The following is a 26817-nucleotide window of genomic DNA, read 5'->3' as shown; positions in this document are numbered from 1 at the left end:
CCATGCATTTTCAATATTATTTATTTGTTATTGTTTACTTTCTGAAAGGCCTTTTATCCTGATGGGATGTTTTAGTATTAATGGCAGTGCTTCTTGTCTTTCTTTCTGAACTGAGACTCTCAGTTTAACTGTGTACACAAATTGGTCTCATGTTATGGCTGTGTCTACTCTCAGGAATGAAGGAAAACAAAATCTTAGTCAAGTCTTTTAATTTCTTCTAGTAAGTGTTGACTCTAATTTTGACTCTGCCTCTTCATAAGATAAAAGAACTTGTTTGGTCCAGAACCCTGGAATGATGTTGTGAGCTGTCTTTGCTTTGTGTTGTGCCTTGTGATTCAGCCCAGACAAATGGAGAACTGGGCTAAATCCATGGGGGGTCATGTCCTGTAATAAAGCACATGAAGCCTTTGGATTTCCATCCTTTCATATCTTCAACAAATCCTTTTGTTTGTTTGTTTGTTTTCACGGTACTTTATAAATGTTCTGTCAGCTGCATGTTTTCACGTGGCAATAGAATCTGTGGTGACAATTTGACTGGTAACAAGAGTGGTGTGTTGTAACCAATGTCGAGTTCTTTGCCCTTTTCCGAGCTGGGAACCTTTGTGCAGCACCATGGACAGGTCCTCAGCTCTGGTGCGCCGCCTTTTCCTCTGTTCTCGGTAGGTTTTGTGGCTTAGTGCAGTCATGCTCCTGAACTACTCTGGTAAACAGATTATGAGGATTTACAAATGCGACTTCCTATCCTTTAAGGCCAGTGCTTTCATGCATTACAGATACGATGTTTATGTCTATTGTTCTAATATTCACCTACTTTACAGATCCCAAACTAATGAAAAAGGATAGTCCGTGCAAACAAAGCTTCTCTTCCATGTAACGACCTATAACATACTGTTTTATAAATGCAAGAAGCATTGTTCTTATTTCTAATGTTAAAAAGTAATTTCCTGGCTGGCTTATGTATGTATTCACATTGTGAACATGAAAGTTGAGTAGTAGGGAGGGAGGTGGGGTAATGAATGTTCTGTTTTGCTTTGCTTTACTTCATTTTACATTATTTATTCCTATTAGGTCATAACATTTCTAATAGTAAGGTCTTCTGCTAATCCTGAAATATTGTCCTGTGTGTATGTATGTATGAGCCATAATAGTGGCACATATAATATTAATAAATAAAGTTGAACAAAAAGTACAGCTAATACTACTCTATTTTGTAGCTGTGCATTTATATTTTCATGGTAGAATGCTCTGGAATAATAATAATAATACTGTGGTTTTTGTACTTAGTGCAAAATAAAACGGCTTCTTTGTAATTTTGTTACCTTTGCACAATCTGGTAAAATTATCACTGCAATATGCAGTCTTTATGTGGAAAGTTACTAGTTAGTCATCTTAAAGAAGCTTGTTTAAAATCAAATCTTTATTCATGTCTGGTGAGCGCTGTAATTGTGTGGGTATGTTTTAGCCTTTATTTAATTATGCAAATATTTTGTGTTTGCACGCTAACCAAAGTTATGGTTATGTTGAAATGTAAAGAAGGCAGTGATGATTTTTACATTGCAATCACAGAATTGTAGGGATTGGAAGGACCTTCTAGGAATCATTGAGTCCAGCCACCCTGCAAAGAAGGCCCCCTACAGCAGGCTGCCCAGGTGGGCATCCAGGTGGGTCTGCTCCCTGGGCAGCCTGTTCCAGTGCAATATTTTTGCTCCAATATTGCAATATTTTATATTGGAAATAAATATTTTATATTGGAAATAAATATTTTCAGTTTAACATCTTCTGAAATATAAATTCTGTTTCTTATATTTGTATTAATTTCTGAAACATTATTTTGGTTGATAGTGACTAAATAAATACATTAAAGTGAATGGCAGAGGTCTTTTGGATTGTCAAGAGTAAATTTCCATAGAGACTGTGTATTTTAATGGCACATACCCAATTCCTTAGCCTAATGATTTTAATGTACTCATAATGCTTTTAAAATAATGACTGTTAAACACTGTTCATGTGCTCTGCTTAGGAACTCAGTTTTTACTAATACCATTTTTATTCAAGTTTGAATTTTGACTTTGACAGTGCATGTTGTTTTTTTTCCTTTTTTTTTTTTTTTTCCCCTAATTTCACTATGGTAATAAAAAATCATAAAAGTTATAAAGCCAGAAAATTTCAGTGAGAGGTCTGGCAATTTTAAGTAAATCTCTCAAGCTGTAAGAACTGATAGAGTATTCACGGTGTGGTAACTGTCTTCTAGCACCTTTTGCTTTCTTGAAAACTGACCTTTGAAATATCCAGGATTATGCTCACATAATGTGCTTCTAGTCAACTGTGGTTTCACATGTATATTGTGCTTTGCAACCTGAAAGTCTAAACAAAAGGAAACATGGAGGGGGGGAAAAGGGGGAGTAAGAATGTTCCGTTGAAGATTCCTTTGTGACTATGGTTAATTTGTCAAAAAGGAAATCTTATGTTAGGAATTCTGCTGTATTGCAGGGTTTGTTTGGCTATGGTTTCGGATTTAATTTCTTTAAATGATTTAGTTTACTTACATGAAATTGAAGTGCAATCTCATTTACTATGCTTAATGTATAACAAGATTTTTTACATCCCATTTTTACTGTGCTAAGGTGAAGAACTTTAGAAAGGTGTCTTTCTTGTTTGAAAGGTGTCAGAATGTTTCTTGTATATGCTTCACAGAATAATGGAATCGCAGTTTTGCTAGATAATCATATTTTAAAGATAAGTTATGCGTGGTCTGATCACTGAAGTTATTGTGCATGTTGTTTGACAGAATTAGTCTTAAGAACAACTACCTGAACTGAGCTTTTCAGCTTTGGTAAGGCTAAACCTGAAAGCTGTCAGATGCCACAATGATATCTGAACTTCCTCTCTAGTTCTGCCACTGTGGTATTTATTAGAACATTCTACCCTTGCCTAAAACTTCTGATAGTTTTCGTTTGATATCTACCTTATTCATAGTAGAAAATACCATGTTTTCTCTAGTTCAAGTACTAGATACATTTTAGTGAAAACTTGGTCTAATGGGTGTTTTCTGAAGAGATTTTTTTGCCCTTTAAGATTTGTTCAGACTGTTAACATCCTGTTTGTTTTTTTAATTGTGTATATATGGCGCGGTGCAACCAAACAAACCACTGGGTAGTTTAAACATTTTTTGCACTATTTTGCATGTGCCTTCCTAGATGTAGAATATAAATACAGTTCTATATTTTGCTAATTACAGGGGAAAAAAAAGTATGATGAGCTTCAACACTTTGAGTTTAACATGGTATAGGTGTAACTTTCAGTAATGATGTTGGTGATTAAACCCTTTACTTTGCGTTTTATGGAACTTTGTATTATAGAACCTTTTGGTGTACTCATGTTGTTCAACCAATTTATAAATCTCTTACTGGCCTTTCTGAAGAAAAAAGTGTATTAATCAGTGTAGTTAAAAGTAATTTTCATACTTTAATTGATGTCTGTGGAATTTACTCCTGGTAAATATTCTACAGAACTCAGGTTTGGCTTGTTCCCTACAGATACAGATAGCAACAGCATGAGCTTCCAGAGATTACTGTCCTAGTAACACCTTTCTGGTGTTCTTCCACCTTCCTTCTTTTTTAAAAGCTGTGTGCAGAGATTTACATATGATGAATTAAAACAAAAAACAAAAAAAACCACTACTTTTAAGATTTCTAGAGAGAATGCTGCAAGGAAAGAAGGTAAACTAAAGTAAAGCAGTTGTAAACAATAAGACAATATAGAGACGGGAAACTGATGTTTTATGTCTTTTCTATTGTCTGTTTTGCTTATAACAGCTATAGAGTACTGGAGACGAGCAAATAATAAAGATGAACAAGATGTAACAATAGGAAAAGTATGCTCTGAAAGTATATTGATTTTTTTTTTTTTTCTGAAGTGTAGTAGAATTTAAGGCTGTCTCTGCATGAGAGTCATATTCATAGCACCTATGTTTTGTTTTACATTGAGCCTGAGAGTACCATTTCTTAACAAGATTGTAACTTATTTTGTGCCTTATGCTTCAAGTTTTCTGTAGGTACATCTGTAGTTGCACTCTGACTAATATCCAACATATTATTCAACTTTATGTTACTTCACCACACAGGTATGCTTAAATTTTAAGGTATGCTTCTTTTTCTTTGTAAGCATACAGATATTTGAATCTGTACCTGTGGTTTGTTGAACATAACATTTCATGTTATTTAGGAGAAATAAGACATAATTATGTGTTTTGGTTTTAAAATGCATTCACGGCTTACATGTTATATTTGAAATAGGAATTAAAGGATTCAAGCTGGATAGCTAGGCAAACAAGCAAAGCAAGCAGTGGTATAGATAAGAAATGTCTTAGCGTAATTAGGTTTATAGCATTGAAAAGAAGCAGAAGAGCTGCTGGTTTATTTTATTTTTATTTTTCATTTCTGTGCATATGTGTTGGTTTGTTGTTTTTTTTTTTGTAGATTTTTCTTTTATGGTAGTGGTGTGCTGTTTTGTTTTGTTTTTGTTTTTTAAACAATCTGGGACTGATAAAATGTGTATGTTAGTTAAGAAACTGCCCTCCGGGGTACAAAGAATAAGCAGGGAAACTGTGAAGTTCTTAGAAGCTCCATCTGTATTTGTTGTTGTATTTGTGTTTCTGACCACGATTGGGTACAATTTTTCCTCTCTATATCTAAATGCATAATTTTTTGATTGTGAAGTTGTGGTTGTGTCCTAGATAATCCAAAGGGATTCTGCATGCTATTGGAGAGGAGTTTCAACTCTCCCTTTCCCTGAAGTGTTGTACTGATCCCCACAGACTTTTTAAAGGGGTAGTCATTCTTAGAAGTACTCTTTTACATGCTCCAGGGAGGATTTTCTAGATAAATAGTTCATTTTAAACCAAAGCTGGAGAGTTTGCTCAAGCAGATCTGCAGATGTGGTGACAGCTGAAGGAATTTAAGTGCTATAATAATTCACAGAATGTGGCACACTTTGCAGTGCCTTCAGGCTCCAACAGAAACTGGAGTCCAGCCTTCTACTGTGATTAGTTGGACCATACAGTCTTGTCCTGATTGAGGTGCAGGAAATTAGCCTTCCTGTGTTCACTGCACTGTATAGAAATGTAGATAAATGTGAAGGATGTTTCCCATAGTGTATTGAACTGCTTTAAGTAATGCCACCTAGTGTGCAAAAGAAAATTATCTTAAACTACCTTATTTTCTTAGTCACAGGAACAAACTGTTCTCTGTCACAGTGATGTATTTGCATTGATGTAGCGTTTGTATGTACTGTTGAAATATTCCTGAACTCTGAAATTTGCTAGCATTTGTTGCTCATGCATATGGCTAACAATGGGAATTGCTTCCCTCCAAACACTGAAAGGAATTGAAAGGGTCGAAATAAAAACAGATGCCAAAATGTTGGTAAGTGTAAAAGGCAGTTATAGTGAATCAAGACACCATCAAAGTCCTCTCAAACTCTAGCTGCTTGGAGATCTAAACCACTGCAGAGCTCAAGGCCACCAAAAAGGGTTTTGTTGCTTGTGGGTTTTTCTCTGGCTTACTTTTCTTCTGCCTCAGTTATGCCAGCATGTGGCAGAGTCCAGGAACTGGTGTCAGCACAAGGGAAGTGGTGGGAGCAGACAATGAGATGAGGGAGAGAGCAAAGCCTTTCTTTCTTCACAGAGATGGCCTCTTTTCTAAGAACTGTGGTCTTACTGAAGGAGCAAAGGCACACCCTCAAGCAAAATATTTGGGCAAGTCAAGTCCAAAATTCAAGTTACCACAAACTATTAACAGACAAATAACTTTTTAATGGAGCATCTTAACTTACATTTCCATTGGCTGTTTCATTTGTCTGGAACTGCTTTGAACGTAGGAGGATATGAAGGCTTTATGTCTGCTTTGATAGTAAAAACCACTCTGAGGCATCAGTAATAAACAGGCAGAAACAGTTGTAAGATTTAGATGGATTTACTTTAACTAGGTTCGTGTTTTTTGTGGGTAGATACGTATATAAATTTCTTTCCCATACTGCTTTTAGCAGTAGTAAACATGCTCCCCCACACATTTAGAGCTGTGAATCTGATCACATTCTAACTGCTCCCATACACCAGACTACCCGTCTGGCAGTCTTGGAGATGTTCTGTTATTATGGTTAACCTTACTTACTGTGGACAATAATAGTGTTTCCTTACCTGTCTATAGCCAGATGTAGTTCTCCAACTAAGATCTTTTAGTAGGAATACGCCACCTGGCTGTCTTCAGAAGGATTTTTATATCATCTCTGTGAATATTTCCTACAAATACCCTATAAGTAAGGCTTAGAAAATTTGTAATTCTTCAGACGTATTCTCAGTCGCTTATGTAGTCTAATTATTTGAAAGAAACATAACTGATTGCCTGTGCTTGGAGCATTGTCAATATTTAATGATTATCTTTAATTATTTGTTTTCATTATTTCTGCGTAATGACACAGTGAACTTTAGCTTTGGTTAGCAGAATCTTGCCTAATCTATTTGAAATACCAAACTGTGTACAGTGCAATAGTTTGTTGTGGTTCTTGTTCCTTTTCATTTGGAAAGTGTTGGATCTGTATAATGCTTTCTTTCCCACTGCATTTATATTTGGATTAGAATCCTGGTGAGTTTACTGGGAGCAAGTGAACACCTTTACTCTATGGTGTCATAAATCATTTGCCTGTTGCGGGGACTCTGCACTGAATTCTGTCATTGGAATTATTACTCTTGTTAGATAAAATTCACTATTGCAGGACTGAATTTTAGTTTTCCAAAATATTTTAGAAGTCTTTTGAATCTTTCTATTAGTTTACAGTTACAGAACTCTACACGTTCCAAGAAGCATCTGTTATTGTGTATCTTAAGACACAGTCTTGGTTTATTTCTAACAATATATTTTCATTAAAATGTTTACTATGCTGTATTTAAGAGGATATGATTTTTTACTGGTTGGCTGCATTCAGACAACAAAACAGTTTGTGGTTGTGGAGGTAGAACTGCATAGATGGCTTATGGATGGCTGTCAACAAGGTTGTACTCCGTTACATTTTGTGATGTGGCAGCCAGGTAATCTGAGGGTATTGAGCTAGTCTTTTGTTCATGTCAGTGTAATGAGTATGTGTATTATGCAGAATATTTTGTGCGAATTGAATCAGCATTGATTAAAAAAAAAAAAAAAAAACCAATAAGATTTTTCCCATTGCTTAGGATTCATAAATTACTGAATCTAGATTTGAGAAAGTAAATTGAATGTGCTTTTTATTTTTCAGAGGCCCAGAAGACACAATAAATGATTGTAAAATCCTTTTTGTAGAGGAAATGTACAAGATTGAAAAGCCAGGAGCTTACCCACTGACATTTGGTGATGGAGATTTCAAAAGTATGTGTTTCTTTTTTTTAACTATTTGAATAGACATTAAAAACTGAGTAATTGAATGATGTTTCTTTAAAAATGAGAACTGGAATGCAAAAATAATAGTAAATATTTCCACATGCAGGAAAGCAGTAACGAAATTCTTTTTCTGTTCTAAAACTTTGTTTACTGTAAGTTGACTTTTAACATCTTTGTTGTGTGAGTCATGAGCAGGGAAATCGGAGCATTCCAAACAAGCTGTGTAGAATGAGTTCATAATGATAAAGTTGCTAAACAATTGCTGGGGTCACCAGAATTTCTAAGACAATTGAAATATCATTCAGACTTCTAATATATCAATAAATGCCAAAGACAGAACTGGTCTGTGATACTACTCTTTAACCCTGCCATTACATAAGAATTATGTTTTTAAAAAAATAAAAGACTGTACGTCAAAGCTATTAGTACTGTGAAAGGAATCAGATAATTAATATTTGAATGTTTATTTCGCCCAGCATAACCTTCTAAAAATAACTGTGTTTTATTTCCCCTTTCTTCCCACAACCAAAGGAAGGAGTTGATGGTAGCATATATAAAAAGTGATATGATATTTTGTCCAAAGTTTAAAAATATATTCCAGTTAGGCATGTTAAAATCTCACTATTCACAATGATGAGACTGAGAGACTGATCTCCAGCTTTACTAGTAGATGTTTCTGAGTTAAAAAATAAAGTAGACACATAACATTTTAGAGATAGACTCCAGGTGTTTCTCTGAGCTTTTGCAGGTAGCTACAAATGCAGAAGAACTAGTCTGCTTGCTGCTTATTTGCAGGCATGTGAAGAAACAATATTTTTTTTTAGAAAGCACATTCCATTTGTAGTGGTGCTCTGAAAGTGTAAATATTAATTCTGTGAGTTTTTCCACAACTCTTTTCTTATTATTGTGAGTTCCTTTACTCAGGTTGCTCACAAAAAAAAAAAAAACAAACCCAAAGAAACCAGAAAAACAAAACAAAACAAAAAACGTGTTCATCTTGTTAGTAAAATCAAAGGGATTTTGAAATGTCTAACAACATGTATTTGTTCTTATAAATTATATCATGAGAAATTTTAAACATACTGCTTTACATTAACACATTTACTTATTTTGCAAGTATAATTACTTATGAAACTTGTAAAAAGATTGAATTCTTCTTTTAGTTCTTCCCATGCATATTCTGTTTAATGAATTAATTTTGGAATGTGTTTGTGTGTTAAGGAAATGAGTAATTACTGTATTGCTGATTATACAAAATTGGCTTAGTAGGACCATTTGAGTCCTATGTAGGTATTTATTCATTGTGAATTCTGTTTCTTGTGCTGACTGTTGTTTTTATTGCCTCGAATTCAAGCTCTTTATTATCACTTTCATCATTGCCCTTTCCTTTTCTGTTCATGTGATTCTGCTTTTTGTAGTAAGCTGTCTTGTCATTGCTCACTTATGCACAGTGCACATCTGTTGAGCTGTAAGCTCATAGTACAGTCTTTGCCTCTCAGCTGTACTTCCCTAGTCCTAATTTGTATTTAAGAATTTTGAATAGGTATGCATATATCTGTATGCATAGCTGTTTCATCTTATATGTATGCTATGAAAAATGGTATGATTTTGTTCCACCAATAGCAGGTGAAATTAAGTGGCCTTAAGTGCTCCATGAGATTGTTGTCAACACAATCAGAAAGTGCACTTACTGTATTTTTGCTTATGTGAAGCTGCTGTCTGTGTCCTTTCTATAAATTAGAATAACTACTCAGCTGGATAAACAGCGCAGGAAAATTGTTTGTCGGTGGTTGTATTTTACTTGGGCTCTGTGCACATCAATCAGGAAAAAATGTATATGGTGTGTCAGTATAAGTTTAGCTGTTGCATTTAAATACAAGGCAGTAATCTGCAGTTATTGAATGGGAGTCTAAATTCTGCAGTACAGGAGAAATGTCATAGCTAAAACCTATTAGAAAATAAAGAAGTTACATACTTGTTAATAAATACCAAATGTTTCCAGGTAAAATGGATTTAAAAGCTGGATATCAACCTGCATTATTTCCATTACAGTCAATATGAGTAAAATAAACATGGGATAACTCTTCTTGTAAAACAAGAGAACACAAAATAATGTGTATAACCCAAGTGTACTATGCTGGTAGGGATGAACAGGCCTGTCTCAATATGGCCGTGCATATTCAGTGTATTTCAGCAATGAACATGATTATAGCAAAAAATGTGAGAAATTAGTCTGGTAATAAAAATGACAGTTTGAGTTTCGTATGTATATTGGTGAATGTCAAAAACCTTCAGGTATTGTTGAGCTGAATAAATATGTCAACCTCTGCTTGCTTATTTATTGATTTATTTTAAGATTGTTGCTAATCTTTGACCTAAAAAACTAGTTTTGTAATGGAAAACAGAGTAAATTTTGTAAGCCTAGACAACTCACAGTGCAAAGATACAGATAAAGAAAGGTTTTGTGTTTTTCTTTTTGTCTAATGTTTGTCAGATAAGGTAGAGTGTTTCTGTAGGGAGAGCTCAGCCATTAGTTCCATGATTTTTCAAAGGGGAGGCAGTTTACCTGGGGTTACATCAACCTTGTTTTGAATTGATATTGGCAGCTTGGAAAGATCAATGAGTTTTGCCTAGCTCTTCCAGAAATACCACAGGTACACCCATGTGCAGATTGGTTCATTACTCTTCAGATGCTTTCTTTCTCTGAGATGCTTTTTAAGTGTATCTGATCTGCCACTGAGGTTGCTAAAGAGCCAGCGCTGTTGGCCTTACAAATTTGCTCATCAAATTTTCCGTGGTATCTCACTGGTGTTCTGTCTGTAGCTGGTAATTTTTCATTTTCAGTCATTCAAGTTTTTCAACTTTTCTGTTTTTTTCTCTTAAAAATTGTGGGTAGGTGTGCTCCTTCCATTTTTTAAAAGTATTGCTCAAGATCATCCAGAGGGATTGCTGATACAAAACAACATTTAGCATTCAAATTCCCCCTTTCTGATAGGACTTTCAGTTTAGAGCTTTTCTCCACAGAATTTTTACTCTGTTATCCTGTTCATGTTGATCACATTTTCTGTAATGTCTATTATGATGTGAGATTGGATTTTTCCCAAATAAGAGAAGAATGATATTTCCATGAGCCCATGGTTATTCCTTTGTTCTTTATATGTTTAGGAAAGATGTAAAAGTATCCAGAACTCTTCTGGCAAATTGACCATCTTTTTTCTATTCAGGAATCAGCTCTTAAAAGAAGGATTTATGTTTGTGACTTATGTTATGCAAGCAAACTAACTTACAGTGAACTAATAGGCTTTCCAGTTTCTAAAGGTATCACCTTAAACAATAGCTAATGGTGAATAAAAAGAAGAAATAAAGCTAAGAGAAGATGAAAACTTGTCTTTGAATAGTGTTGCCTTATAATGAGTTAAAGAACGCTATGGGGGAGATACCCATGAGTTTAAAAATTCTAATCTCCAATAAGAGTGTGTCAAGAAGACAGAAGTCCTTCAGTATAAAAACAATTCAGAAGTTTCTCAGATAGTTTGTCTGAGAAAACTTAAGTGATGATATTCAGCTATTTCAGCTTCATGGTTAATTTTTTCTTCATGAATTGTAAACGAAAGTACACGTGCTAGCCTAGTCTTCCCTATTCCCCTTTCCAAGTTTGCATTGAGATTTTCCATTTAGATTACAGCAAGAGAGTACATGTTGAAGTACTCTTGCAAAATGAAGGCCATTATCAGTAGTTAAAATGTAAAATTACAGTTGTTGTGTTTTTTTGGTTTGTTTTTTTTGGAAAGGAAAGTCTGTTCTTCCTACTTTATAGTATTTCTGACAGCCTACAGCTACCTCTCAAAGCTTCAGCTGAACGGTCTGTCTGTTCAAGAGGATGAAATTATAGAATGTTGTACTAGGGCCAGAGGGCCAGATGTTCAAGTTGACGACTTCCGAAAATGGATGAAGAAAGTTTGGTAGTAACTCTTTCTATTTTTGTATATTCTAAACTTTCAGAAAAATATTTCTGAATTATTTTCAGTTGTCTGGATTCCTACTGCAAGATCTCAACTCCCAAATAGCCTTCTAGTCTTCCTTGCCTTCTGATTCAAAAGCACTTCTTTTAGATAAAGAAATATTTCCGGACCAGCTTGGAAGTACTCAGTTATTGTACTGAGCTAGTTTAAGCTCAAATTCACTTCCATGGCATTTCTGGAGGCTTTTCACGCAGAACATGTATATGAGCATGTGAAGACTTGATTATCCTTGTGGTTCCCTTCCAACTGAGTATGTTCTATAATTCTATGATTTTTTTATTTTATTTATTTATTTATTTTAGTGAAGAATTGCTTCAGCACTGATCGAGTTTTATTGTGGCGTCTTTCATTTCTCTGGACTTCCCATTTGTTTAAATTTTTTTGTTTTGTTCTTGTGAATCTTGTAAGTTTTCCTATTTGTATTCAGAGTTTCTTCTCTGTGCTCTTTCACATCTGTTTTAGGCTACTAAATAATTTTCTGTTCTATAAAAGCATTTTTTCCATCTTTTGGAAAATCAATGCTGATGTTTGGTGTTTTTTTTTTCATGTAAGCTCTTGAGTCCAAATTTCCAAGGGAGCTGAAACAGGAAGTAATCCTTTTTTTGTGTGTTAATTAAACTGCTATTGTGAACAACTGACGATTTTAGGGTGCTTATAAACTTAGACAGTTGATTCTTCTGTGCAGTTCTATACTTAGTTTTAAGGGGAAAACAGCTGTTCTAGATTGTAGGGGTTTTTTTTGTTTTTTTCTTCTTTATTTGGTTGTTACCAGTTACCTAGTTGCAGATTCTGCATGGCTATGGTTAAGAATCCTCCATTGAAAGATTGTGCAAAGTTTTATCTGTAGGGAGAGTATGCAGGTGGCATCTTGGGGGTGCTGAGGCACAATGGGCCTGTGGGTAGAGAAATAAAAGAGAAGCTCTTTGGGCATTCTCAACACTGCTTGTTTATACAAAGAAGACATCTCTTTAGCCTGTATAGTGAAATGAAAGTAATTATGTGGAAAGAATTCATTTTCAAGAGGATGGTGTTCAAGTGCAGAAAGAATCACTTCCTATCGCTACAGTAATACTGTTATCTAGGATACATGGCATTTGACTTTTTCTTTGTTTTTGACAGGAAAAAGTGGCCCTGAGTGCAAGCACTGTAGGGCTGATCCAGATAAGGAATGCCGGTTTTGTTCGTGTTATTTGTGTGGTGGAAAACAGGATGCTCACATGCAACTCCTGTGTGATGAATGTAATATGGCTTATCATATATACTGCCTGAACCCTCCCTTAAGCAAGATACCAGAAGATGAGGACTGGTAAATATACAAGGATGATTTACTTATCTATGTTACCATTCTGCACCAGGTACCTCTTTGTTATTTGCACCTCGTGAGGGACAGAACTGAAAAATATTTATAATTCTGTTTTTCACCTGTCCACTTAATATAAATATGTTTTCTGTCAAGATATTTTTTTTAAAAAATCATTCATAAAGGATTAGTAGTAAGCATTAATTGTCATTACTGGGTTTAAAAAACTGATACGATAATTTTATTTGTTTTGATCATTATTATATTGCCTGACCTGATTGTATTTATCTGCAGTTGTTGTTCCCTTGTCTTTTAACGTTGTTCAAATTCTTTATTGAACAACTCAGTTTCCTCACCTTTCTCTTTCTCTTCATCCTCTAATCCTGTTACTGACCCTGTGCCATTCCTCTATCTTCTGATTGCCGCTACCCCATTCCTTTCTCCTGCTGTAGGAGATCTACAAGCTTGCTATTCTCCATTTCTACTGTCCCTTTCTCAGACAGCAGGAAAACTAAGCCATCTCACATTGCAAATCAAGATATTTGTATTTTGAAGTTAGTCTGCGTGGAGCCAGTAACAGCCAGTTATCTTGGGCTGTACCATTTTTTGTCTTTATTAGCTATCCACAATTTACATTATTCATATTTTTAACCTGTCTGTGGTTTAGATGAGATGCTAATCCTTTATAAATGACTGCTAAATAGAACTTCATTCTAATAAAGTTTTCCATGATGTAGACATCATTAAATGTCTAAGATGTCAACAGATAACATTTTATGGAATGTATTTGGGCCTTGTGATTAATCTTTGAGGAACTGTATGCTTCAGCTAAAAAATCCATTGAGTGGTGTGGAAGTTTCAACATTCTCTGGAAATACATATCTCAATTTATTATACTGTAGTGGATGCCACGTTCCAAGTAGGTTTGTGTATTGGTAAGTGTCTAATGTTGTGCCTGTTTTCTATGGCACTGCACTTCTAAGGAGCTGCTTCAGTGTTTATGCTGATGTGTGATTAAGCAATCGAGAGCACTAACACTGGTATGTGTTTATCAGTGCATATGTTTGGCCTCACAGATATTATTGTATCTTTTTCCTATGAAATTGCTTCATTGAGAAGGATTGTATTTGCTGTTTCTTAGAGGAATTGCTGGCTTGAAACACTATCTAAAAATATATTCAATACCCGTTGGAAATGTGTACAGGCTGTTGGAACTAAAAATAGCATTTATTTCAGTATTGCCTGTGCACTTTCCACTTCTTTCATATGCAAAATGACAGTGTGTTTATGCAGCAGTGTTTATTATGCAGCATATTAATCCTAAGTGTCTCCAAGTTTGCTACCGTCAGGCAGATTGATTGTCTATGCATGATATCTCCTTGCTTCCTACTAATTGCCAGCATTAATGAGTTGATGTCATGTATCGGAAACTGTTCTCAACACGCAGTTGGCTTTTTTGTATTTATTTACTGCAGTCCTTAAACACTTTTCTTACCTAATAGTGCTTAACTTTGGACATAGCAGAAGAGAAGTTCTTGTTTTCATTTCATACATAATGTTCATTCCATGTGTTCTTATCCAGAACTACAGAAGTATTTAGTCATGATAAAGTTTCTGATTAAAAAATAAATAAATTATGCTTCAAATGTATATAACCCCCCTCCCACAAAACCTCCAAACCATTTGTTCTACTCTGAGAACAATTTATTCTCAGTAGTTCTTCCTGCATCTTTGAATGCACAGGCACTTATTACATGGTTTACTAATGCTGAAGTATCACCAGCCACTAGTGTCTCTTCCTAACTACTTCAGGCTGTTACAAAAAATAGTTTGAAGAATTCACATTTTTTCAGTGTTGCAATTACTTTTCAGATCTCCCTACTGTCTTCCAATAGCATGACCATAACTAAATAGCATAGTTTTTTTTCCATATAGAACATGAGCTCTTCTGTAGATGACCATATGACCATAGAGAAACTGAATTGACAGACAGTATGGCCTTTATAATCTCTCAGATTATGGGTTAAGTGCAGGTTTAGACCCTTTTGCTAACATTGCTTGCAAATAGATTATGTATTTCCATAGTAGTTGAACTTTATTTCATATAGTGTAAAATATTATGGTATTCATATGAAATATCTTGCAAGAGGGCTATCAAGCATTTTAACTGTTTTTTGTTTGCTTTGTAACAATAGAAACATAAAGATTTGTTTAAGTAAATAAATTGCTGCATCTGTGAATTAAATTGCTGGGTAGGAGTGGTACTGATAGGAAGACATTGTCTCGTTTACTGTTAATTTTGAGATACTTAGTGATACCAGCCCTCTGCAGTCTTAATGACTGGTTCAGTAGAAGTTGTTTACACTTCACAAGACACTATCTCCTATCGAAGAGAGTGTCTGTGTCCTCACAACTTCTTGGAATCATAGAATGGCTTGGTTTGGAAGGGACCTTAAAGATCATTTAATATTCTTTCATGCTAGTAAAGGGTGATGGCTGTGTGATTCTTGACATCGTGCTTAATCCAGTTTACTTCAGAAGTGGAAAAAATTGGCAAACTACCTGTGGTGTATTAAACCTATGCTTTGGAAAATGATTATAAGGTTCTTTTTCAGAGAGGGGGGCTATCAGTTTAGCACTGATGCTATACACTATTTAGTATTCCATACAAACTTCATTTTAAAGAGTATGTAGGTAGTGCGGTTACCCTATCCTGAAGCAAGGAATGTCATTGTTAAACTTGTGAACTTACATTATCACACATAATCACACACAGTTGTTTGAGTTGGAAGAGACCCTTAAAGGTTGTATAGTCCAACTCCCTGCAGTGAACAGGGACACCTACAGGTAGATCAGGTTGTTTCAACACCCATAAAACCTGACCTTGAGTGTCTCCAGGAACGGGGCATCCACCACCTCTTTTGGCATTCTGTTACACTGCTTCACTACCCTTATTGTAAAAAACTTTCTCCTTATGTCCAGTTTAAAACTTCTGTCTTACAGTTTGAAACAGTTTCCCTTTGTCCTGTCACAACAGACTCTGCTAAAGAGTCTTTCCTTTCTTTCTTACAGCTCCCCTTTAGATATTGAACTGCCACAATCAGGTTTCCACAGAGCCTTCTCCTTTCCAGGCTGAACAGGCCCCAGCTCTCTCAGCCTGGTCTCACAGGGCAAATGTTCCTTTTTTGAAGGTGGCTACTGCATGCTTTTATTCAAACAACTATAATATCATTTGGAGCTCTAGTGACAGAGCAATGCAGCATTTTGAATTATTTGTTTTGTTACTTCTTTTCAGTATAATTTTGTTACCTTAATGGTTTGACACTTTTAATAGTGAAGGCTGTTCCTGTGGATGTTGATCATTAGCTCTCCCGTTCATTACCAAATGCAAAAGTTCGTTAATAAATTCAAAACAGTAATAGCAGTAGCAGTAGTAGTGGTAGTGATGGTGGTAGTGGTAGTCATCTAAATTAGGTTATCAATGCTGTTAGGGTCAGGTTTCTTCCTCTAAGGCATATGTGCCAAAGTCAGCCTATAGCAGCTAGAAACATGGACAGTTGCCTTTTCACTGCCATTCTTGGAATGGGATGAAAATGTTTTTAGAAACAGTAACAGGACCAGAGTACTGCTTTTCTCTCTGTGCTGCAGTCACTACATACTGCTATCTCCTTCTTTCCTACCAGGTTGACTTTGTGTTAATTGGAATGAGTTCCAGTGCTATATATCACTTAGGCACTGTGGGGTAGGATTGAGCATGTATGTGTGTCTGTCTGTCTACACATTACAGGGTTTCTTGGCTCTGTTTCACATTTAGCTGTCTGTAATGAAATGTAGGTCTGTAGAAGCAGAAAATAAGGGTAGAGTGGCAGGACATACAAACCACCATAACCACTGGTCAGCAGCATACTCTAATCTTGGCTATCTTCTTTACATGGTCCGAACAAGAGAGGACGGAATGAAGAGACAATACAGGAATCATGGGACGTCTCACGCATCATGTGAGAAAGAATAGAGAAATGTATTGCCTCTAACACTCTACCTTCAAAAAATATTGAAATACCCTATTTTAAAGTTGACAGTGTTTGCTTATGTTGGGTTTTCTTTTTCACTGCAGGCTTTAGCTGCTTGAGAGTGATATATATTTGCAAGCTTGACATATTCAGTTAAGATGAACTGATTGACACTATTTTGGCTACAGGAAATGTATTGCCATTATTATGAAGTAATTGAGAATTTACTAAAACCATTTTTTTAGGTATTGTCCTTCCTGCAAAAATGATTCTAATGAAGTTGTAAAGGCCGGAGAAAAGCTCAAACAGAGTAAAAAGAAAGCAAAGATGCCATCTGCCAGTACTGAAAGCCAGAGAGACTGGGGCAAGGTAGAGTGTATTTTAGAAATAGCTATTACTCTAATTGTTCATGTATGTGCTACATCTGTAATTATATATGCACTACACAAAATTCAGTACTGGGCTGCATAGACGGTTAAGACAATGTTGAATCCTGCCCACTATCTATTGACAGTCAAAGAGGTGGAAGAATTATTAAGTTGACTAGAGGTAAAAGCAAAAAGAACAACAACTCCCAATCCCTCAAAAAACTGTAAGCGCACGTTACTTAAAACATTCCTTTTGACAATTCCTAATACATTTTAATGTATGTCTTTATTACAATTACTAGATTTCCTGACATCTGCATCTCATTTTATGACTAAGCTTCAATATCATAATACTAATTCATTTTATCGGATGTATTTTTAGGGCATGGCCTGTGTTGGTCGCACTAAGGAATGCACTATTGTTCCTTCAAATCATTATGGGCCCATTCCTGGTGTTCCTGTTGGCACGACTTGGAAATTCAGAGTTCAGGTATGTTGTTTCAATGTTATCTGTAGCTGAAATAAGAGTAATAATATATGAGTTTGACATTAACAGAAGTTTAAGTTGCTAACTGTCGCCAGGACAAAATAAAGTATGACAATACTGGAAGTCAAGGCAGTACAAGTGTAATAGAAGCACACTGATTTTACAGTGTAGTTAACAAGTAGTATTTTGAGGTATCTGAATGCTGTCATAATTAGGATAGACAAATTTTACCTGTTAAAACTGTAAGTAGGGTGTAAGTCTCCCACTTTGGGGATTCAGGCTGTGGATTTCAAGAACTGTAGATGATACAACTATAAATAGACTATGTTTGGGTTTCTGTTTGTTGTTCAGACGTAACTAATGTCCAACTCTTCATTTAAGTGGTTGAACATGTTAAACCAACATAAATCCATACTGCTAGATAATGATCTGATCAATCAGAATTTTCTCCTGCTTGCACGCTCATTTTCTGTTGCAAGTATTTATTAGGATTTATGGTAAACTAGATTGGTTAAAAAAAAAAAAAAAAATTGGGCTGAAAAATGATGTCACCTGGGCTGAAAAGGCTGTTAATTTTCCCAGTCCATTTCACATGTTAGTTACAGAACTGCTGTGGTGATACACAGAGGGACTGAATGTTTGTCAGGCACTTTATTTGCATACATATAAATAAGTATGTATATACTTATTATATACATGCATATATATGTATGAAAGGTTCTCCATATAAAAAAAAAAGTTGGAAGAATCAACAACATTTTTTTTTTTTGCCAGTGCTATTTTTTTGTGGTTTTGAGATGTCCAGTAATTTGCAAACTTTACCATGATCTTATCTGATATCTCCAATTTTTCATTTTTTTCTTATTTTTCATTGATTTGGTCAGGAAATGGGTAGTTCTTCATTTTCAAAATTCAGATAATTCTTTGTTTCTTGCATGTGTTGTAGATGGTAACTGTGTGTTTTCCATAATAGCTGGAAGAATAGAAAGGTGGATTTTTTTCTGAACTTAAGGAGGAACATGACAATCTTCTCCTGATTTGTTTTCTGAACCTTTCATCACCTGTTTTCTTATGAGAAGAAGAGAAATGTTTTATTATTAAACTGTTAGAAAAAAAAACTTAACAGAGTTTTCTTCCAGTTGAGGTGTCTTCATTCTGTCTGAAGAAATCAGGATTTGGGATGTTGTGCACGTTTTAAGGCTGATAAGGTTTGCAGCACGTATTTTTCACAGTTCTTGGTTTATTTTCTTGATAGAAAACAAAATAATGAAGTTGAAAACTGAGCTAATTGGTTCTTTCTCACCATAATGTGAATGCTACCATCAATACAAAGATTATAATTAATTACTTTTTTTCTGTAAAATTATTCTGCTCATTATCCCAGTGATTTTAAGAGGCAAGTAATTGATTAACAGGTAAACGCCGTTTTCATTCTTTGGGGTATTTTCTTGACCTCTCTATGTTTGAAGATTTTTTTTTTTTTTTTTTTCTGTGAAAGGAATTAAAGTAGTTCTATTTTTACTAGTTTCCAGATTAAGCATGGTTTCATAAATAAGAGAGGTTTCTAAAATCAGGAAACAAGAAGCTTCTGAAGTAAACTGTATGAACTGAAAATCTCAAAACCGAGCTTTTTTGCTGCTTCAGCAGTAAAGTTCTGAGTTCATCTTTCTGTTAGAAGTTCCATTGGTGACACAGAAGTTGATGGTTTTCAGATCATTCTAGTGCTGGTAGGGAAAAGGAACAGGATTAGATACCTGCTTTTGTCAGGAACTTGAGTAAGTATGATGATTTTGTGTATAAATGGAGATGTGTAGTAGAGGGCAAAAAGCAACTACCACTTATACATAACCATTTAATTTTTGTGCAAACCAATCCATTTTACTTAATATATATTTAAAAAAAAAAAAAAAAAAAAAAAAAAAGGGATTGAAATGTTTTCTGCGTAGGCATTTAAACTGAACTTATGTATTTCTCATATGACCAGTATTCTTTATGTGAAACAGGCTTGTCTCAGCAGATCTATGAGAATTTAGAGACTGTAGTTTCTTTATTTTTTTATTTGCTTAGTTTTTCATGACACAAACTCTCTTTTCCCTAGAAGGAATTTGACTAAGTATTGCTTCTGAAGAGAGCATCTGAAGAGCATCTTTGGCATGAATTACTTACCAGAATTCATCTTTGGGGTGAATCACCTACCAGAAACCTAGATTTAATTTGATAAATCCTTGAAATGAAAGAAGGGAGGGAGGAATGAATGAAAGAATGTTTGATTCAGCAGGAAAGAGGAGCGCAATAGTGAGGCCTTTTTATTCAACATGCACATAAATAATCTGGAAAAATTGGCAAATAACTGATACAGTTAGGTGAGAGTACAAAGTTGTCATGCATAGTAAGCATGGGGTGGGTAACAGTTTTAATTTCTTTTGTATTATATTGGGCTTTCAGCTTCTTTCATCATTATTATTTAGGAAAGATCTTCTAATAGATAGTTTTGAAAATATGCCATCTTAATGGCCAGTAGTGATGATGATTAAAAAAAAAAAAAGTGAATCCAGAGTTAAAATATGATGAAAGGAGGGACTAGAAAAATAGCAGATACTATCATCAGCAACAATCATTAAATGAATAGAATGGCTTTGAAACCAACTGAACAAGACTTTCCACACTTGAAGTTAGCTAAAACAATGCTATGGAGATGAAGTTTGTAAAATCTAGTAGTACAGTATAATTATGGAACAATATAAATACAAACTATACAGACTAGCTGTAGTTCATAATACAAGCAGTACTCTTCTCCTTTAGGTACTATGGATTTGTGAATTCTTAAGTAGTTTTGGAAGCCAGGGCCACAGGCAGCTTGATGCTGAGAAACTATTGTATCCGTGTGTGTTTTTCATAATTTGCACAGCTGCCTTCTCTTATCTGTTGTCAGGAACAGAATTTTTTGCCATCTGGACATTTTGTCTGGTGTTCTGTTGTATGATGAATGTACAGGACTATATCAAAAGAATGTAAACTCTTACAGAAGTTGCTAAAGTATATTGAATGGGGAAAAGGTTACAGGATTGAGAGGTATGGAATCAGAAACAGATGAAGTCTAGATTTAAAGGAACATGGGGAGATATGAAGAATCCTAATTGCTTTTCTACTGGGAGTTTTACTTCTGTTAATTGTAAATTTGCATCACATACTGAGAAAATGTGTAATTTAATATGCTATCCTCTTGTTAATTCATGAAGAGTTTTTAAAATGTAATTTGAAAATAGCAAAGATATGGTTAATACATAAATTTCTGTGGGAAGTGTATTCCAGCAGGCTTTAACTGATGTTGAAGGTTTATGTTACAACAGCAGCTTTCAGGTGGTCTGGTTGAAGCTTAGTTGCATATTCATAACCTGAGAGTAGTCCTGATTGGATATGAGCTGTACTTTATTGCAAGGACTTCTTCTCTTTCATTAGGCGATATGATAGTATTCCTCTGAGTTGGTCACAGATTAGTCGGTAGCATATTACTTCAGTGGTACCTGACACAGTGATCTTTGCGTAGGTCACTGTGGCCATCCATAATCCACAAATACATGATGTTACCAAACTTTGATTTTTTTCTTTCAGTTTTTGTAAATGACTGTGCAAAGTCCAGTCTTAAATACTGCTTACTGAAAGAATAATGGAAGATTTTCACAGAGAAGAAAGTGTGTGTTTTCACCTTCCAGTATCACTACTGCCACACATTTTCCTTCCTTTTTTAGGTGTCCTTACTTTCAGCTTTTCTTCGTTAAAACTAATGAAATTCTCACTTTTAATAGTAGTCTTACATTAACTGTTTACATAGATACCCCTATACAATGTTTTTAAGCAGAAAGTTTGCTGTTAGAAGTGACTGTAGATGACTAATTAGTTGGATAAAAATGTTAGAAACTGATGTTTTTCTGTTGCCAGGTGAGCGAAGCAGGTGTTCACAGACCACATGTGGGTGGAATTCATGGACGCAGTAATGATGGAGCTTATTCACTTGTTTTAGCTGGAGGATTTGAAGATGAAGTGGTATGTTGTTTATTGAAGCAATGATTTTGCTGTTCTAATACACTAATGTTTGTAAAAATAGAGGATTATGAGCCTTCCTGCTTATACAAATATGACTGTGAGAAGAATGACCTCTGGTAACAAATCAGAAGTTCTCAGTTTTCTGAGGAGAAATATGCATATTTATTAGGGAATGCGTATGTGTAAGCCAAATTTTACATCATACAGGGTGGTTCAATTTCATTGTGCTTTCAGGGCCTGAATTTAGTATTATTTAAAAATTTTAATGAAGTGTAAGTTTTACATTTTATGTAGACATGAATTTTTTTATTGCTTTGAAGTAAGATAGATGCCACATTCTAAGGATTTTTTCACATAGTGTGTTTATTTTAATGAAGCGAGAATAAAAAGTTTCTATGAAAGATTCCATGAAGCTTTGAGGACTCTTGACACCTACTGGTAGATGCTTTCAGAACTTCTCAGGAAAGTCTCAGAAACTTTTATTATCATCCCTAAAGTTGCTGAAAAAATTTCTGGTTCAGTGTTAACATCTAAATAGAGCAACAAAAGCAATTGTATTGCTCAACCAAACAGTAACTGTGTCCAGTTTTCTTCTCCATACACTGATAAACACTTCTCTAAGAATAGATCACTGTTCTCTGCAACTGAATAATGTTTGTACAAGGGTACAATGTTTTGTACCCTTCCTACAGATCTCTTCCACAGGTGGGTTTTTGAATCATGCATCAGGAAAGGATAAAGCAGTAAGCAATCTGTTGTTTTGACAACATGCATAACTGGTAGTCACCAGGAGAAAGAAACAAGCATCTGAAATAGCATCGAAGTGCAACATATTTTTTTCACCTACCTTCTGATGCTGCTGCAGGATATTGTCTCTGGAGATGTCTTTTTGTTGAGCCAATCACAAGAGGAGGTACTCAGTGTTGGGGTATTTTAATATTTCCTTTGAGTCAACCCCAACCCAAGCTCTGGGACCTTGAACTGGTGAATCCTAAGCTGCTTTCTTAGTATGCTGAAGATATTTATTTGCTTTGAGTTGTGTTCTGTTGTTTGTTTGTTTGTTTTCGTGTTGATACTGATGCTCCCTTATTTCTTCAGCTATCATTATTCAGTTAATAATTGCAAAAATGTATTATAGGAAATAGAATTCATTGTCTCGTTTTCAGATAATGTCATTTTTATGCTATGTCGTTGGAAACTTAAGACTCTGCTTACCCAAACTTGTCTGCAAATGTTCTCAAATTGGGCCGTACTGAGTACTCTGCAGCAGTGAGTTCTGTTGGTAAAGGAACTGACCTCAAGCTTGGAAAGGGGTATTGTCAAAGCTTGTGAAATAAGCACTGTTTGAAAGTAACTGTTATGTGAAGCTTCGTCTCATTTGTAATTAAATGAATGTAAAATATTTGCTTGTTAGTCTCTCTCATGTTTAATCTTGGATTTTAGTGACTCTACATTGGTTACCTGTTAAAGATACAGTCTTACTTAGCTTTCAAGTCTTAAATAGCAAACATAATGGGAACGTTAGCTGAAGAAGTTAGATAATTCTTTAAGAATTCATAATTCTAAAAATTATTTCAGAATAGACTGAAGCAGTTCCATTGGTGGTAACAATGCAGTGCTGGGATTGTAGTGTATTGCATACTTTAAATCCAAATGTGAGAAAAAATATTTTGTATCTAAAGACCATTTACTAACAGGCTACCTAGAAAGATGTGTTTTTTATTGCAAGTCTCACCTGGATTGCTTGAATCCAGTGTGAACCCTCCTGAAAGAGAGAAGTCGTATCCTAAACAATTTTTTTTGTATTGTCTTTCCATGCTCTGTTACCAAGGGAACAGTTCCTTGCAGATTTTCTCTCCTCTGCTTTATGCTACTGAGAATCCAACATAACAAGTTCATTACAGCCTTTACATTGAGAGTCTATCTGTCACCTAGACTGAATAAAGAGCTGAAAACCCTGTGTCTGATGCTATGAAACCTGCTGTTTTAAACTGCTGTCTTGTTTTTGAGGTTTCAGGGCCCAACTAGTTTGGTACCAACTTGTCTCACATTACACTGGAGTTACAATTCAAGTATCTCATTATACAATAGACACTAAATATATTTATTCTCACTCTTAATTGTTATTCACCCAGACTTGGTACCTCTGATACTAAGGATGTACTTGACATAATCTGTTGGACGGTAGCTTCACCACTCACTTATTACTGGCGTTTCAACTTTGCGCAGCAGTTCCTTTTCTGTGACACTCTGTTATTCCATATTGTTGGCTATGAGTCCATGCAAGGTGCTAATGCTAAGAAATACATTTCTGCCATCATTTTCTGAATTTCATTGTCCTGTCTGTACCTACATTGTATTCAGAATTATTTTCACATTCTGATAAGCCTTAGTTTGTTGCAGAGATCCTTTCTGTCAAGTTTGACTGTTAGAACTATGCCTATGAACAACAAATGTGCTTAGATTCTTTCTTGCTCTGTTCTTATATTTTCATGGAAATGTTGGTCATACTAATATCATTAGTCTATTCCCTTCATAAAATTTTAAAGGATCAGTATAACTATACTAGTCCTAGTTTTTCCATTTTATCAAGCCATGAGTTTCTTGCAGGACTTCATTTTGCATGAAAACTAATAAAGTTAATTCTTATGATGTTAATCTTTTATTTAAATGCAGGAAATAAAATAAGAATGAAAATAACATTCTAATTCTGTGTGTAGAAACACATGTTGGCCAAATACATCAGCTTGGTTTCCTCAACTTTGCTAAAACTTCTTATTCAGTTCTGGGCATATTCAACAAGCAAGTCCATCTCTGTTCTTATTATTATCATCACAATCATCTTTGTGTAATCTGCACATTCCTTTTGCCATTATTTATTTAGCAATCATTGACAAAAGACCAAACAGCTCAATTCTATGATATCTCTTTTTAAGCCGTTTATTTCACTTTGCTTTCCAATGAAGTATTAACCTTATACTATTGATTTGTGCTTTGTACAAAATTTGTGTCTCCATCACATATCATTTTAAATCATTCATCTTTCTAGACATTCCTGACTTTTCACATGGTGATGTGAAATTCTGTGATATATTTCCTAAAGAAATTGTTTGATTTTGATCATTCTTTTTGTATGTGGCAGAAGAGAGGTTGATCAGATTCTCTTGGATTTAAAGAAAATTCCCAGTAGGAATTCTACTACACAACTGCCTCAGCTTAAAATGTGAATCCAAGTGATACTGACTTTTTACTAGTCCAGAATAGCTGGAACTATTTATAGACTAAAGCGTCCAACTTGAATTCAAGTACACATTGCTCTGACTTATTAGAACTCAGCCCCCTGCACCAGCTGAAGTGATCTCTCCAAGCTATTTATGATGTATTTTGCAAACACTATATTCTTGTAAACTAAAAGAAGGCTCTACTTAGTGCTGCAGCACTTGCTAGAATGTGTCATTAAAGAAATATTTTATTTTTAAAAGTAATTTTTTTAACAGCTGTAAATGCTAATTTTTTCAAGGCAGGCAAATTTTTTTTAATAAGGATTTTCACAAGTATTATAGGACATTGGTAGTGGAATAGAAATGGAGTATACTTTTTGTCTGTCAGAGTAAATAGAGCAAATAAAGTCACTTTTTTTTTTCTTCTTTTTTTTTTTTTAAATTTATTTGCTTCAATTTGGAGTGTTAAAACCGGGGATAATCTTCTTGTACAGGATCGAGGGGATGAATTCACTTACACTGGGAGTGGAGGTAGAGATCTTTCTGGCAATAAAAGGATTGGAGAGCATTCATTTGATCAGACATTAACACACATGAATAGGTAAGTTTTGCAAATAAAATCAGGAAGTATTCCAAAACCATTACTGGAGTGCTTTAATTAGAACAAACCTTCTATGACATTTATTTTGTTGTCTGTTGTATGTGCTACTTTGTGAAAGCAGTGACGCCTCTTGCTGCCAGGAGGTATTTTATCAAGAGTTATATTTTGTTGGTTTCGAGAAACATCTGCATCCAAATGAAGTAGGTTGTTGTGTTATTGTTAGAGCTATTAGCCATGTCTCTGGTTGAAACTGTCCCAACGTTTTCTTCAGGGGACCTTGTTTTAACATCATCATGTTCCAACCCTCAGCCATGGGCAGGGCTGCCCCTAACCACATCAGGCTGCCCAGGTCCCCACCTGGCCTTGAGCACCTCCAGGCATTAGGCACTGACAACCTCTCTGGGCAGCTGTACCAGTGCCTCATAGCCCTCTGAGTAAAGAACTTCCTCCTAACATCTAACCTAAATTTCCACCCTTACAGTTAAACGCTGTTCCCCCTTGTCTCATCACTGTTAGACTGTGTACAAAGTCAGTCCCACTCCTCTTCACTGGCTTCTTTCAAGTATTGGAAGGCCAACATCGTCTCCCCTGAGCGTTTTCTTGACTGAACAAGCCCAGAAATAGAGATGATGGGTAAAATGATAAAGAATAAAATGCTTAGTTAGTTGCTGTTATTTGACTCCTACTCTAACCAGCTCATATGCTGTATGAGGAATTTCAGTTACGTAGAGATTATTGGATAATTTCGTGTTTTTTTTTTTCTATATAGCATTTTTCATTGCATTCATTATTTTTATGCTTGTGCTTAAAAAACCTAAAAATCTGCTGTTATTGGGGAATAATTATAAAGTTTTCCTTTGTTTGTAATTTCTCTTACTTGTCTTAATACCATCCAGAAATGAGTTGTTTTTAAAAATGAAGGTTATTAAATCTGAAAGGATTTTTTTATTGCATTTAGTATGTAATCTGAATTTTCATCTTGACCATTGGCAGCAAGATATTCTCTGTTCCTTTTTTTTAATTGTACTTGCATCTTACTGTTTCTATCAGTTCTGCAGTTGAGGATTATACTTAAAAGTTCTGTGCTGCTTGATGAAGCATGAATAAATAAAAGAAATAGATACTATATAATTACATTATTTCCCAGAAATAATTTGTATGAAGCAATTCAATACATCTCTTTTTAGGGCATTGGCCCTTAACTGTGATGCTCCACTGGATGATAAAAATGGGGCAGAATCTAAGAACTGGAGAGCTGGTAAACCAGTGAGAGTTGTACGTAGTTCAAAAGGACGACGGATCAGCAAATATGCCCCAGAGGAAGGCAACAGATACGATGGCATTTACAAGGTATT

The 26817-nt window shown here is 35.1% G+C and overlaps 1 protein-coding gene across 11 annotated transcripts in view; it reads left to right on the top strand.

The window, feature by feature from the left end:
• Positions 1 to 26817, top strand: part of UHRF2 (ubiquitin like with PHD and ring finger domains 2) — a 73640-nt gene that overhangs the window by 40753 nt on the left and 6070 nt on the right. For 6 of the 11 annotated variants that reach the window (XM_015848969.3, XM_015848968.3, XM_085528391.1 and 3 more), the window contains 7 exons: positions 7288 to 7397; positions 12551 to 12737; positions 16987 to 17110; positions 17492 to 17599; positions 21536 to 21640; positions 25356 to 25462; positions 26650 to 26812. In XM_015848969.3, coding sequence (XP_015704455.2) covers positions 7288 to 7397; positions 12551 to 12737; positions 16987 to 17110; positions 17492 to 17599; positions 21536 to 21640; positions 25356 to 25462; positions 26650 to 26812 — 904 coding nt within the window. Of the gene's footprint in view, positions 1 to 7287; positions 7398 to 12550; positions 12738 to 16986; positions 17111 to 17491; positions 17600 to 19694; positions 19960 to 21535; positions 21641 to 22332; positions 23043 to 25324; positions 25463 to 26649; positions 26813 to 26817 lie in introns of those variants that run through there. The other 5 variants (XR_014939205.1, XR_014939206.1, XM_085528392.1 and 2 more) reach the window with 5 other exon arrangements.

This window comes from Coturnix japonica, chromosome Z (genome assembly GCF_054131305.1).
Source record: "Coturnix japonica strain WE chromosome Z, WE-NBRP24, whole genome shotgun sequence".
Lineage (NCBI taxonomy): Eukaryota > Metazoa > Chordata > Aves > Galliformes > Phasianidae > Coturnix > Coturnix japonica.
The sequence above is the reverse complement of the archived record's forward strand: the minus strand, read 5'-3'. Positions and strand labels throughout refer to the sequence as shown.